The sequence below is a fragment of the Heloderma suspectum genome, chromosome 5, assembly GCF_057233095.1.
Source record: "Heloderma suspectum isolate Gila_16-S chromosome 5, 16-S_ref, whole genome shotgun sequence".
Lineage (NCBI taxonomy): Eukaryota > Metazoa > Chordata > Lepidosauria > Squamata > Helodermatidae > Heloderma > Heloderma suspectum.
Window position 1 is genome coordinate 23944552 of NC_139462.1, and position 15980 is coordinate 23960531.

General features: G+C 45.2%; 1 protein-coding gene across 1 annotated transcript; it reads left to right on the forward strand.

Moving 5' to 3' along the window:
• Positions 1-2008: 2008 nt before the first annotated feature.
• On the forward strand, positions 2009-15194 carry SPP1 (secreted phosphoprotein 1). The gene is made up of 7 exons (XM_084855556.1): positions 2009-2128; positions 6348-6451; positions 6560-6610; positions 7686-7814; positions 8992-9036; positions 10725-10988; positions 14063-15194. Exons 2-7 carry the CDS (start codon positions 6398-6400, stop codon positions 14582-14584), a joined length of 1065 nt encoding a protein of 354 aa, XP_084711682.1. The 5' UTR covers positions 2009-2128; positions 6348-6397; the 3' UTR covers positions 14585-15194.
• The last annotated feature ends 786 nt before the right edge of the window (positions 15195-15980 follow it).

Here is a 15980-nt window from a genome sequence, read left to right on the forward strand (position 1 = left end):
TTGCCTCAGGCGGCAGTTGCTGAGAGGCGGCAGCAAGGTCTTGGAGGAGCGAGCCATGTGCCACACAGCCTGCCCTGTGCCCCCTAAGCTAGTCCGCTGTCTTCAGGTGTTGTAGAGGCTGCTGCCCCATCACCAGCGTTGAAGAAAGTTTTCATTGTCAGTCTAGTCACTTTTAGTACATGGAATGAGAGAGGGTGCCATCTTGTTCTTCACTTCAGGCAGCAAAGTATCTTGGCAGCCTCGCATGGTCATAACATAACGTCATTCCCATTGGGCCATTCTCACTGAGGAACGGCACCTGGCTGCTTCTTATTGCAGCTGCACCACTACTTAAAGTGATGGCAAAACTTTTTTTACCAGTTAAAAGAAAGACTGACTGCAACCCTCCACTGCCTTGTATCTGTCATGGTAAGCCCCCGCCCCATAGAAGAAATTTCTCCTGCCCGAAAGTCTCGAAAAATGACACACATGCACCCATTTTCATGGGAGACTAATGGCCCTGCAGAAGTAGACAGGGAATTTTGGCCCAGACTGAGTGGTAGTCAGCTTTTTTACACTAGGTTGTTAATCTGCTGTATCTCCTTTTCGGTTTTGTCACAGAATTAAGATCCGAGCTCTACACAAAGAGCTTTTCCTTTCCTGCTTTTCCACTACATAACCTCTAAGTGGAGCTGTGCTATAGAGGAATGATGCAATTACACAAGTAGAAAAATACATTTTTTTCTCTTTCACAAACAATTCTACATTTTCCCTACTCTAAAAAAAAAAAACACGGGAAAATGCTCTTAAAAAATGGAAGTGAAACTGGAGGGTCTCAGGATTGTCTAAAGAACCTGTAAACAACCGTGAGTAAGGAATGATGAGTGCACAATTAATGCCTTGTGTAGAAAAGCTCATTAATGTCCTGCCCACTGTATCAAGATGGGAGAAGAGTGTGCACAACAGAAGGAACAGAGTAGGAGGAACAGTGGTTTATGCCAAGAATATGTGACCCTTCAGAGGTTGTTGGACTCCTTCACCATTGGCTGTGCTGTATGCTAGTATTTTGGTATATACTATAGATATAGATATAGAGATACACAGACACACACACTTTTGTCTTTGGCCTCACCCACCACTGGAATTTGGCCCCCCGAGAGCTTCACTGAAATGGAATTTGGCCCTTGGACTGAAATAGGTTCAACACTCCTAATAGATAAAGCACCCTATCCTGCCTTTTTCAAGTAGCAACCAAGCCCCTCTAAGTAACGTAGGATGCAGGTCAAAGTGGAATGGGGAACAGCTGAATGTTTTTGAGGGTACTGGCAGATGGGAAAGCGTGCTTTCAATGTGGCTCCAGAAAGTGGCTCAGTCAACCTTGTGAATCAGTACTAAGGTGGCAATCAGTCCTGCCATAGGATTTGGAAGGAGCTGCTACTTGCCCAGGGAGATGGGGCAAGTAGCCTATAGCAAAAAACAGTATTGCTGTTTCTCTTTTCTTCCATCCAAGCTCCTCAAATATAAGAGCTTTAAGAATTCCCTTTCATACAAATTAATTACAAGCTGCCTGATTGTCAATGTGTCAGAGATGTTATTCATATTCCATCATTCCCGGTGGTCTCTGTGGATCCCCACTAAATCTGTCAGTGACTGATTAAATTTGACCCCTCCTGAGCAACTAATGATTCATTTTAAATTAAAGTTATTCTGCATCCTTGAAGGGGGGAAAAAGAGCTACAAGCAACTTTATTCCTCCTTCCGACAAATGCCAAAGAGTTCTTTGCCCCTAAGACTGAACCTGGGGCATCAATCTGAAATGCTGGTTAATGAGATTGTACATAAGTAACACTTTAACCATAGAGTCGTTTCATGTTTGCTCTGAAAGCCACAAACCCCAAAAGGAAATGTAGGAGAATAGTGGGAGGACAGTGACAAGAAACCTCATGACCTCATCCTTTCCGCCTTGTGGGGATTGGTCGGCTGATGTCTGGAATAGAGTTTAAATTCCAGAGGTCTGCAGATGGAAAGCAGCAGAACAGGAGAAGGACGAATAGGCAGCACCTTCTGAATGAGCCATCCAGGTATTCCCTTGAGCTTCACCATCAGACTTCTGCCTGAAGCTATACCTTGGATCCAGACACAATACAAGGTACCTGTGCCCTTTTTCCTTAGATCGCTTAGCTTCAAGCTGTGTTGGATCTTTGTTACGCTGAAAGCAATGCAGCAATACTTGAGGGAGGTTTTTAAATATATCAATGCCTGCAGCCTCAAAACATCACGGCAGGGGGAAAGGGGATGCAGTGTGCACATGGAATTTAATATCCAACGCCTCTTCTGTTTGCACATGGGAGAATATTTAGGAATGTAGGGAGGAAGTGGTTTACAAGAGAGAGCTCTGCCAAATAGAAGCTGCCACTTACAAATACAAATTTGTCTTCCTCAATGTCACCACTGACCTGTTCAAATGCCACAGACTTCTGGCACAAGATGCAGTTTGCTTTCTGCCATTTCTAGTGCTAAATTTCTAATATTAGCAGTCTAGGGGCTTATGCCATGAGAGGGGCAGCATGGTGTAGTGGTTATAGAGTATTGGGCTAGGACTAGGCAGAGTTCAAATCCCCACTGACTAGGTGACTTTTTGACCCATCATTGTTTTTCAGCCTAACCTCTCTCACAGGGCTGCTGTGAGAATAGTGTGTGTGTGTGTGTGTGTGTGTGTGTGTGTGTGATATGCTGTCCTGAGTTCTTTGGAAGAAGGGCAAGATAAAGTCATAAGAAATAAGCCTGCCACAAAGTCACATTCTGTGCTCTGGAAACCATGGTTGCCAACTGTGTTACTGGCTGGGCTCCCATGCCTTCAACAGCTGCATAATTCACAGAAATATTCAGCAGCTGAATAGCAGCTGAATATTGAGCCTGTCATGCAGCTGTTCAAGGCAGAAGAGTCCTACCAGGACAAACAACTGGCAACCATATTGCCTGTTCTTTTCCTTAGCAGGTTGAGATTACTCAGTAGTGTGAGAAAGCCACTCTGTATATGCTCAAGGGCATTTAATGATTGCTTCATGTATTCTGGGATCAGAGCCCTGATGGATCCAGGCTCAAGTTAAGCCCTGCCAGTTCCCAACAGGAGATTCTGCCATTTTTGTTGTGCCTGCATATCTGATGCAATGTCTTTTAAATTATCAGTGAGCTCATGCCTAAAAGCAGTTACATTGCTCTTGCATTTAATCTCTGAAAAAGCATCGGCTTTCAAGAGTTTTACTCAAATATATTTTGCTGCAGTGTGTTCATATCGATCTTCTCCCTTAGCACAAGTGCTCATTGACCTTGTAAGCAGAAGGGCAGTGTGTGGTGACATCTGCCAGCTTTTCCATCGGCCTGGCTGCTAATACCCAACCTTCCATCATGACTCATCAATCTCTAATATCCTCTGAGCCCTGATTCACTTTTTTTCCGCACTGTCAGGTTGAGCGATATGATCCTTCCTGGGTTGGAAATGATGGGTTGTTTTCTTGAAATGCCTTAGATTAGAAGAAAGGGTGGATCCATTACAAAACCTGCTATAGCTCACAATTAAAATTCCATTTGAATTACATTCCTATTCACATTAATGTGTGGTGGTGGAGTCCGGGAGGGAGACAGAGGGAGAGAGAGATCTGTTCATTTAGGAAACCCCATGGAAAATGTCTCCTCTTTGCCCTAGAATTTTCACAATATTTTGCAATATCTTCCCTTTGGTTATTTTCACACGACAGGTTTTTCCTTTTGGATTTTTATCCTCCAATAATATTATGGCGTGGTGATGTGCATAAATTCAATATTGGGCTGTGATATTCTGGAATAAGAGAGAGTTTAAAATAAATTACAAATCTTAAATGTTTGTCTCTTCGCTGTCTATAGTTCTTAAAACTCACACAGCCAGATGGAATACTCTGGAATGAGTTATTTGAAGATAGTGGTATATAGATCCATAGAATTGGAAGGTATGGAGAGCCTACAGATTTCATCCCACTTCTAGCAGTATTCTCTCAGCAGCCCTATACAATCCAAACCACAGTGGTTCCACAATCGTAGGCACTGTTGAAAGGTGCGTACAAAGCAAGTAGCTCCTGACGCCTCAAGCAAGTTAGCCAAGACACAGCTTGCATGGCAGGGAAGCAGCAGGCGTCAGAAGAAAAGAAACACTTGTTTTGTCAAGCTCATGCTGCTTGTTGTTGATCATTCCTTTCACTTGGGATGAAATCCCATTGAACTTAGTGGGAATTACTCATGAGAAAACAAGCATGGCATGGCACACTTAGTTTCTATATTAGGAACATAGGAAGCCGCCTTATACCGAGTCAGACCCTGGGTCCATCTAGCCGAGTATTGTCGACACTGACTGGCAGCGGCTGTTCAGGGTTTCAGGCAGGATTCTTTCCTAGCCCTACTTGGAGGAGCCGGGGGTCGAACCTGGGACCTTCTACAGGCAAAGTATGTGCTCTGTCACACTGAGCTATGGCCCTTCCCCTCACACTGAGCTGTTATTTGTGAAGGCCCCTGGCTCCTTAATATAAACTTGAAGAATGTAACATTTGCCAGACAACTTGGCTTGATTTTTTGAGCCAGACACTGAGAACTTGTCCCATTTCCTCTCACAACAAACACAATGAAAGTTCCAGCAGCATCTGGTCAGTGAGTTTCCATTCTGTATCAGCTTGGGCAAAAAGCCTTCAAGGGGCCCAAGTTCCCTCCTCCTCCTCCTCCTCACCTAGGTTCCCCCCTCCTCCTCATCACCACTGCTGGTGCCCATCATTTTGCCCTGTCCCTCTGGACCGAATCTGTATCACTGCCCAGAGGCAGTGGTGCTCACTTGCTTACAGAGGACAGGGGAGCAAGTAGCACCAGCAAGGTGAAGAACAGCAGCCAGGGCTGACATCAAGGGTAGGCACCTACCAAGGGCCAAACTTCAGCAGGGGCCCACTAGCAAGAGGCCGTAGAGAAGGAGCAGTAGGTGCTATTACTGACTTCCCCCTTGGCTCTCTGCCTGTCCAGCCAGTAAATGGTAGCAACGATGAGAAAGAGGAGGAGGAGCCATAGCAGCCGATAACCATGGCGGTGAGAAGGTAGATGCACTGAGGCAGGGGGGCCATGGAGGGTGCCTTGCCCAAGGACTGTTAAAGCCTGGAATCAGCACTGGCAGCTGCAGCAACAGCAGGGTCATGGAGCTCTCACAGCCGGCAGAGGGCCTCTGCCGAGACATAGGCCTCAGCAGATACCTGGTGATGACGACTCCTGACGCCAGTCCTGTCTGCAGTACCATATATTCTGTTTGTTCTGGTTTTCCCACTGCAGTCACAGCCTAGGTTGGGCCATATCAAAGGCGTCTCATCTGCAAAGGTCACATCTTCAATTCTTTCATCTCTCAACCCAAGACAAGTGTTGAACTGAGAAGTCATTCTAGCCATCCCACCCCACCCTCCTTTGTCTTGTGCTGGGTAGCTGAAAATATCTTCTGTCGCTAGCTTTGTCAAGTGGTAGCATAGACTAGAAACAATGGGAACAGATTCTGATTAGATGTGACATTTTTCCTCCACCAAAGAACACCAGAGGAGGGATATCCGGGGGGGAAATGTTACATCAGAATAATTATTCGGATGATTATCTGGGCAAATAATAATAAAGCCCAGAATAATTTTTCAGGAAACATCCACAGCAAGAATCTATGTTGCTCATATGTCTTTCTGGTCATTTTTGTTTGTTTGTTTGTTTGTTTTGGGTTGTTTTTTTTAACTAAAGCTAAGTCACCAATGGAAACCAGCTCAGAAGAGTTAGATCTGATCCAAAGCTGAAGAAACAGTATGCCATGGAATCCTCTCTGGACTGTACCACATTTATTTATTTATTTATTTATTTATTTATTGCATTTATACCCCACCTTTTTTCCTCTTGCAAGGAACCCAAGGCGGCTTACATTATCCTCCTCCTCTCCATTTTATCCTCACAACAACAACCCTGTGAGGTGGGTTGGGCTGAGAGTCTGTGACTGGCCCAAAGTCACCCAGTGAGCTTCCATAGCCGAGTGGGGACTAGAACCCGGATCTCCCAGCTCCTAGTCCAACACCTTGGACTGCAACTCTAGAATGGCACATTTAAGTGCCTACATATGGAATACTAGTATGTTGGCGGGCGGGGGGAGGTGTTGCTTAACGTCAGAAGGGTCCTTAAAAAACAACAGCATGGGAAGCACTCAGACATGCAGTCCCTCCCTGTGATTAGAGCTTTGTGATTAGAGATGGACAGCCTCTACTGTGTCCTATTTCTGTACATTCAGATTGGCCCTAAAACAGGGAGTAAAATGAAACGTTTGTTTTGTTTTTCAACAGCCATCCTGCTAGCTGACCATTACAAAATATTCTACAGCAAATCCATCACCATGAAGATTGCTCTGCTCTGCTTGTGTCTTCTCACCATCGCTTTTGCCGTACCAGTAAGTACAACATGCATGCAACAAATAAGCCGAAAACAGCACACATACCTGTAATGCAGTAGCAGTAAATTCATGCTGTCTCTTTTCCCCTTCCCTTCCTTTTCAAAGGTCAGTAAATCAAGACATCATGATGATGCAAGGAGCTCTGAAGGAAAACATGTAAGTCTCGTCTTATTTATTTACAATATTTATATACTGCTCCACATCAAAGATTTCGGAGCGGTGAACAACAAGATAAAAGAATAAAAGACCATATTAAAACAATTAAAACATTTTTAAATAAGTGGATTCTGAACTTAATTCTTCTTCTTGCAGTGAATTCTTTTTACCATTGCATTTATTAAACTAAATTCAGGATGAATCCGTGATTCCAGATTCTCTACACCTGTTATCCAAAGCTGAGCCAAAATGGGGTCCCCTTTCATGATTCTATGGACTCTGCCTGTAGACATCTTTCTCAACACACACACACACACACACACACACACAGAAAAGCCCTCTCTTCATCTTTTCCATGTAGGGAATATATTCTTATCCCTTTTAGGCTGTAGTCCTATGCACGCTTACCAGGGAGTAAACCCCATGGAACACACAGTGAGACTTCCTTCTGAGTAAACATGCAAAGGATTGTGCTGTTAGTCACTTCGGTTGCCTTGTTCGTATTTTCCCCAGCACTCAATATCCTTTGGAGAGGAGGGAACCAGAATTGCACACAATACAGCCCCACGTGGCCATCCCATAGATTAGATCTCATGGCAAGAGGGCACTTGCTGTCTTATTCATAATCCCTTTCCTAATTCCAACATTGACCAGTGGAGGCTGATGGCTTTGATTTTGGTGGGGCTGTAATTCCATTCTGGTTTCCAGTCAGAACCAGCCAGAATTCTAAAGGAGTTCAGGTGCTGAACCCTTAAAGGTGCTGAACCCCATCCCCACAATGGGTTCAGCACCTTGGATAGCTCCTTAAGAGTTCTGGCTGGTTCTGTCTGAAACCCAAAATGCATTCACAGCCCTGAACTCGGGGCCACCAGCCTCCACTGGCATTGACCTTGCCTTTTTCACTTCTGCAGTAGGAAGGGAACTGAATTCTTCTAATTATCCCATGTTCCTTCCACAATTTTTACCATGGGCATCAATTTGCCAAGCCCTGGTTCCCCTTCTGTGTTCATCAAGCTCTGTGATGTGACATGTTGCATGTTGCTGAATGCTGACCTCGGCTTTTGTGTTGTTGCAGGATTCCAGGAGTCGTCATCATCATCATCATGCTCACACACATGACCATGACCATTCGCGTAGCCATGAGCACAGCCACGAGAATGTGAACAGTCATGAGTCCCAAGAACAACAGGTGTCCTCTCAGCCGGTGAGAAACCTGTCTTCTTCATCTAACTGTCTATAGCAGCGATGGGGAACCTGAGACCTGTGGCTCAGAAAAGGCCCACGGGCATCCATATCTGGCCCACGGGCATCCATATTTGGCCCACGGGCATCCATATCTGGTTTTTGGTTCAAGCAGACTTCAACAGGACTAATTTTCCACCAATGCTTTGATTAAGTGGCCAGTTTCTGATTAGATGCAGGCCCTGATCCAGCTGCAGATTCCATGCATGCTTAGCGGGGAATAGATTCTACTGAACTCGGTGGGAGTTACTTCCACGTAAAAGATGGTTAAAATCAGTCAGAAATCCCAGTGGGGGAAGCTGGTAGTGAAGAACTTATGGCGCAATCCTATGCACATTTAGACAGAAAAAAGTCCAACAACTCCCAGCATGCCCTAGCCAGCCACGCTGCCACTGCCTCCCCATCAACCTCCTGTTCCCCCATTCAGACTTTAAACTCCCTACCCAAACTCCCATGAATCACTTGACCAAAAAGGGAACATAAGAAGAGCCCTGCTGGATCAGACCAAAGATCCATGTGAGCTGGCATTCTGTTCCTAACAACAGCCAACCAGAGGCTTCAGGGAAGCCCACAAGGAGGGAATTAAGGCAATTGCCCTCCCTCTCTGTGTGCCCACCAACAGCTGATATTTGGAGGTACACTGCCTCTAAACCTCGAGGTTCCATTTAGCTATCATGACTAATAGCTATTTATAGGCTAGCCTTCCCCAACCTCCCCCATGATGTGTTGGACTACAACTTCCATCATTCCCAGCCAGCATGGCCAATGGCTATGCTGGCTCATGTGATAGGAGTTGTAGTCCAACACATTGAGAGGGCCCAAGGTTGGAGAAGGCCGTAACAGACCAACCCAGCAAGATTTGTCCAATCCTCTCTTAAAGCCATAAGCCAGAGAGCATCATCACCGCACCGTGTTGCAGCAAATTCCATAAGTTACATTATGCAGTGTGTAAGGAAGTACTTTCTTTTTGTCTGTCCTGAACCTACTGCTGGTCAGTTTCATTTGAACATTTTCTGATGCGGGTGTGTGTTAAGGATGACTGTTTCTGGAATTAAATTCTGAGAGTTATTTTAAATAAAAATCCACTGAGATCATTGTTTAAGAAACTAGCCATTACAAAATTGTCATTTCATTTTCAGAGCTCTCTGTCTTCAGAAGAAAGTGATGAGATCACTGAGCAACAGGTACATTTTTGTGTATAGCATTTTGCAGCTACTAATGCAGCACTGGGCATACTACTAATGCCATGATATATACTGCAATATATATCTATATCTATTAGCACTGCCGCTATATACACTGTGTCATTCAAGTGTATCTTGCCTCTTCCATCCACTGGCTGATGGCTATTTCCTGTAATACTGGGACCGCAGGAGTGAGCACATTTAGGGCACAATCCTATGCATTTTTAGACAGAAAAAAGCCCTACAACTCCCAGCATTCCCCAGCCAGCTGTGCTGGGAAATGCTGGGAGTTGTAGGACTTTTTTCCGTCTAAACATGCATAGGATTGTGCCCTTAGTAAGCTAACCAGATGCAAATGAGGACAGGGCTCCTGCACCTTTAATAGTTGTGTACAAGAGGAAATTTCAGGATAAATGCAAATCTATGCCCTCTTTTTTGGTAGTGCATTTCCTCTTTCCAATGCGTAAGTGGCCACCGTCCTTCCCTTACATTGTAGCCAAGGGTAGGGAACTTATTTTTCAGCCAAATGGATTTTGGATAGGCTGTAACAATACATTTCTTTCTGGAGTGAAGGCTACCTAATTCTTCTTCTAAAACTTATCTGGCTTGAGAATTTGTTTCATATTTTGCAACTAAATGATAGATGGGGGGTTGGGGTGTGTGTATATGTGTGTGTGTGTGTGTGTGTGTGTCTGTGTTTAAACTCAGAATAACAGAAGTTGGAAGGGGCTTTGGGGGATATCTAGGCCCACTCTCTACTCAGCACAGGACTCTTGCAACTACAGCATAATATAGTTCCTAAGGTGATGATTCTTTTATTAAATAGGCCATTGCACCAGCGGAACGTTGCTCCTGGTAGAGAATTTGTCTTGCTGAAAGCAGTGGAGGCTGGTGGCTCTGATGTCGGTGGGGCTGTGCATTCATTCTGGGTTTCAATCAGAACATGTCAGAACTCTAAAAGAGCTACCCAAAGTGCTGAACCCTATCCCAAAAATAGGTTCAGCCCCTTGGATTGCTCCTTTAAAGCTCTGGCTGGTTCTGACTGAAACCCAGAAAGGATTCAAAGCCCCACTGGAATCAGAGCCACCAGCCTCCACTGGCTGAAAGCCTCCTTGAGAAGGGAGTTGGGGGGCTATTTCCCAACACCAGCTCCCAAAGCAGCCTGCTGGCAAGTCCTAATATTGCATGTAACATTCTGGTTTCCCTCTGCGCGTCAGGTTTGCATCAGGGGACTTCAGTTGCTGACCTCTAGCATGCATAAACCCGCAAAAATACCACATTAAAGCTACAATCCTATACCCACTTACCAGGGGGTAACCCCCACTGAACGTAATGGGGCTTACTTCTAAGTAGGCATGTATAGGATTTCACTGGAAGAAGCTTCTTTTCAATCGACTTCATAGATCCCATAGTTGAGCCACCCTGTCAGATTGGAAACAAATGTTAGACAGTCACTAGCTTGTTGTTGTTGCCCATTGATGAAGAAAAGGCACTCTGCATGGGCTCAGAAGCACTGTCTTCTTTTACTTCCTATGTTCTAGCCATGAAGTTTGGCACTGAAAACAGTGAGATCTGCATCCAATATTGGTTTCTGTGTTTGTGTGACATGCTCACGGGATACAGCCAACCCTAAAATGGTATCAAACCTCTGCAGGTTGTACTACTGGGTTGCTTCTGTTCTCTTGCAGACCCTTTTGGTACCTTCCAGCAGAAGCAAGGAAGGTGACGACGACCACACCGATGTGGATGACGATGACAACCACACTGATTCTGATGAATCAGACGAGTCTCATGAAGGCACCGTCTCCCCCACCACTGCTCCTTTCACCCTGCCTTTTACCCTCCCTGATACCTTCACAGGCAGAGGAGACAGTGCACCTTACGGAATCAGAGCAAAGGTGGACCTGGTGCAGTTTGAGAAGGCCAAAAAGGCACACCAAAAGTCTGGAAAGGTAAGTGCCTCTGGTTGGTTCGCTCCTCCTAGCCACACCTACATATGAAACAACAGAATGAAATGTAATAGGGATAAATGCCAAGTTCTGCACCTAGGAAAAAGAAACCAAATGCACAGTTACAAGATGGGGTTTACGTGGCTCAACAACACTACAAGTGAGAAGGATCTTGGAATTGTTGTCGATCGCAAGCTGAATATGAGCCAACAATGTGATGTGGCTGCCAAAAAGGCAAATGCTCTTTTGGGCTGCATTAATGGAAGCATAGCTTCTGAATCCCTGGAAGTACTAGTCCCCCTCTACTCAACGCTGATTAGGCCTCATCTGGAGTACTGATGTCCAGTTCTGGGCACCGCACTTTAAGAAGGATGCAGACAAGCTGGAGAGGGTTCAGAGGACGGTAATGAAGATGATCAGGGGACTGAAAACAAAGCCCTATGAGGAGAGACTGGAAGAACTGGGCATGTTTAGCCTTGAGAAAAGAAGACTGAGGGGAGATATGACAGTGCTCTTCAAGTACTTGAAAGGTTGTCACAGAGAGGAAGGCCAGGATCTCTTCTTGATCATCCCAGAGTGCAGGACACAGAATAATGGGCTCAAGTTCCAGGAAGCCAGATTCCGGCTGAACATCAGGAAAAACGTCCTGACTGTTAGAGCAATACGATAATGGAACCAATGACTTAGGGAGGCGGTGGGCTCTCCCACACTGGAGGCCTTCAAGACGAGGCTGGACAGCTATCTGTCAGGGATGCTGTGACTTGGATTCCTGCACTGAGCAGGGGGTTGGACTCGATGGCCTTGTAGGCCCCTTCCAACCCTACTATTCTATGGTTCTATGATATGGGTGGAGCTTGGAGCCAAACTACATGTTACACTAATTGCATAGCTAAGGCTTGTCTTTTGTTTTGCTCTAGAGTATGTGCATGTTGCCCTGATTTGGATTGGGACAACTGCATTCCAGGAGGGAAGGCTCACATTTTGCTCTCCCCCACAGTTTGTTTCCTGAAATCCTCGCCTCCCTCCCCACCAGGGGGAGGAGAGTAATAAAAGAAAAAATCCTCCACTGATGCTAACGGATACTTTTTTTTTCTTTTGGGGGAAGCAAATGGTTGGGGAGGGGGGTTTCATCCTTCATTCATTTCATTCATTATATCCTTCCTTCCTGGAGCACGATTGTCCTGATCCAAAGAGGAGTTGCGGTGGCTTAGTAATTAAGACGCTGAACTGCAGACCGGAAGGTCGGCAGGACAGCAGTTCGAGACCCGAGCGCTGCGTGACGGAGTGAGCTCCCGTCTTCAGTCCCAGCTCCTGCCAACCTAGCAGTTCGAAAGCAAGAAACTGCAAGTAGATAAATAGGCACCGCTTCGGCGGGAAAGGTAACAGCGTTCCGTGCACCTCGGTGTTCAGTCATGCCGGCCACATGACCATGGAAGTGTCTTCGGACAGCGCTGTCTGTTCGGCTTAGAAATGGAGATGAGCACCACACCCTAGAGTTGGACACAACTGGCTGGGGACACCTTTTTTTTTTTTTTTAAAGAGGGGTTGCACAAGCGTACACCAGAGTGAACAAAAGACAAGGCTCGGCTATAGCTATGCAATTAGCCTAATGTGTAGTTTGGCTCTTACAGTGCACAAAAAACTCCCCTAAAATTTAAGTAGGAAGCCTTCTTAGCTCTTCATGCTTATCGTCTGCTTAGTCTTCACTATTTCCTCCTCTTTGAGTAAAAAGAGCTAGACAACTGACCTATTTAGTAATATAAAACCCATCTACCATGGTATGGTTCACACACATGGCATTTTTGCCTGGGTTACCACCATGGCTTAATTCTTCTCAGCAGCAATGGTATGCTATGTTTGGGATGTTGTAGTTTTTAAATCCCAGCCAAGTCATTTGCCTTCTATTAATCTCTTCCCACATCAGTCAGTAACGATTGGCATAACATGAAGCAAATGCGGCATTAAAAAGTCCGTCTGTCACAGCAGCTTCTGAAAGCCAGATATTCAGAGATTATATATTTGGACAGTGTCACTTGTGGTTGCTGTGAAGATGCCAGTTGAAACAGGCAAAGAGGGCTTGGAAGGAAAATAACACTCTTTGATGAAATTCCTGGTATTAAAAACAACTACTACTGATGGTCAGATGTTGCAAAAGTTTTAGAAATTCCAGGAAAGAAAGAAAAAAATGGGGTTCCCTGGCTTAAGAAATACTTGACAGACATGTGTTTTGTTTTTTGTTTTTAAATATAGAAATTCCAGAAAAGAGAAATTCCCTCAGATCCTTCAAGACAGAATTTGATTAAAAATAAAGCATGGGCGTCACTTGCTAAATTTTCTGAGCTGCCCATTCCTCACAGACACATAAAATTATAGGTTCCATATGGGAAATTCTATGCTGTTATCTCTTTTATACCACTTTAACTGTCAGGGCTTCCTGACAGAAAAAGAAACCTGGGAATGGTAGTCTGCATAGTTTGAATGCTTATTGGTAATTATTCATTGTTTTAACTCTGTTTTTATTTTCCAATATATTCTTTTTGTTTGTAAGCCACTTTGGATACCCTTTGTAGAAAACCAGGCTAGAAATAATAAACTGAACTCCTAAGAATTCTCTGTTAGAGATTTGTATGAGTGTGTCATTCCCCCCACCCCCACTGCCCATTTAAACCTCCCTGAGGAAGGGAAACAGCTGTTAAACCAGTTTGAGTCAGTTCTGTAGATATTCCTTCTGACTCTGGGATGATCAGGGCTGGCCTATCATTAGGCAAAGTGAGGCGGATGCCTCAGGCAGCAGGTGCTGGATAGTGTGGAAGGCGGCACCCTTGCTATTCCTCTGTACTGGAGGACACAGCTGTGCATTCCAAGTAGCCTGCACACCCTAAGCTAGCCAGCTGCCCTCAGCTGCAGTGGAGGATGCTGACCCATCACCAGTACTGAGGTAAGATTCAACTGTCAGTCTGGTCAGCTTCTGTAGGCAAAATAGGGGGCACCATCTTGTCCTTCACCTCAGATAGCAACATGTCTTGGGTTGCCCCTCGGGATGACCATTACTTATCTTCCTTTTGTGGATCTTTCAGTTTGATTCTCATGATGTTTCGGATGAAGTCGACAACACACCAGATGTGGAGAGCCATGAATCCTATTCCTCCAAGGCACATTCTTTTGAAACTCATGACAGAAGCATAGAAAGAGATGACACAAGTAACCTGAGAGACAGCAATGAGGTCCACAGTGCATCCCATGATAAAAGCCTGGAGAACTACAGCCTACAGAAACCTGAAAGTGTGGAGGAAGACCATGATGACAGCGACCATGACTACAGCAAGGTCGTCGCTTCTCTGGAAAGCCAGGAGAGTAGAGAGCGACAGAAGGATCGCAGTGAGGAGCTCCAACAGGTAGACCGTGACCACGATGTCGACAATGTCAGCAACCAAACTTTGGAAAGCGTTGAGGACCACCACAGCGTTGAGGACCACCACAGCGTTGAGGACCACCACAGCGTTGAGGACCACCACAGCGTTGAGGACCACCACAGCGTTGAGGATCACCACAGCGCTGAGGACCACCACAGCGTTGAGGACAATGAGGTTACCCTCTAAATGGGAGGGAAAAAAGCAGGGTCCACACTTACTTAAAGCACTCCCTGGATCTTTCGCATGAACGGGTGCAGCTAGAATTGCCCAAATCCATCATGGGTGGGGGTTTTGTTTTTATTCTTGTTTTACAGAGTTAGAGAAGAGAGAGAGAGGGAAAGAGAGAGAGAGGCAATGCATTTTTTACTTGAATATTTGCTCCCAATTATATACACTTCACAAGTTTGATTTCACGCTGTAGCAATTCTAGGCAGCAGTTTTGTTAACCAGGCAAATGTGCAGCCTGAGCTTGTGTGTGTCTACTTGGAAGTAAGTCCTGCTGATGTCAGTGGGGCTTATTCCTAAGTAAACCTGCTTAGGATTTTAGTCTTAATGGTACAGTACTGGCAATCCTGTCCATTAGAGAATAATAAGCCCTCCTTGCTGCATATTTTCCTGTTCTGTCATGAAGTAAATAAGAGAGAGAGAGAAAGAGATACTAGGGGAAAAAAACAGTTTTCACTCAGAGTGGATGTTGTGCATCTTATGATACTGTATTTCTAAAGGGTTTAACATTGCAATGCATATTTTGTTGAAACTATGAGTTAAATAAAAAGACAAAACCTAATGTACCTGGGACTTGAGATGATTCTTTCCCTAGCTATGCACTTGCTAAGAAGTCACCGTGGTCTTCCCCCCAGACCTCTTGTGCTAGCCGTATTGTTTGCACCCTCTTGTGGCTGAAGATGGTATGTCTATCGGACGAAAAACAAGTTTGCATAAAAAGTGATGGGAGCCATGGTGAACAGATGACATTTTATTTGGTAGTCCCTAGCGCTGGTGCATAATTTCTCAAATGTTGAGATGATTTCTGCTGCCTTGCATAACTGGCATGCAGATACAAAACCTGGCTAGTCTTCAGGGCTGGTGTTGAGGATAGGCATGGTTGGGCACCTGACGAGGGCCCATACCCCAGCAAGCACCCCCTGATCTAACCCCCTTTTAAAGCCACCAAACTGGTGTCCATCACTACATCTTGCAGTAAGAAATTCCACAGTTTGGCTATGTGCTGTGTGAGGAAATATTTCATTTATTACTTTTCAATACCAGCCAAGAGCTGAAGCTCTCTACAGCTAGATCTACACTTACTGCCTTTTTTTCGCTTCCAATGAGGTTTCACCGGCTGCCTTTCACACTACGCAGTAGCCACCTCGAATTGGAACCGGAATTTCCCACTTCCATGCTCCCACTTTCAATACCCTAATATCCTGGTATTTCCCCTTAATGTGCTCTGATTTTCCGCCTTCGCTGCCATATCCAGTCATAGTCCCCTCCCCCGCCTGTCCATATGCGGCGGTGTTTGAATTTCCCTCCTATCCAATCACGGCTCTCAACAGCCCCATGTCTTCTTCCGGCTACCAAT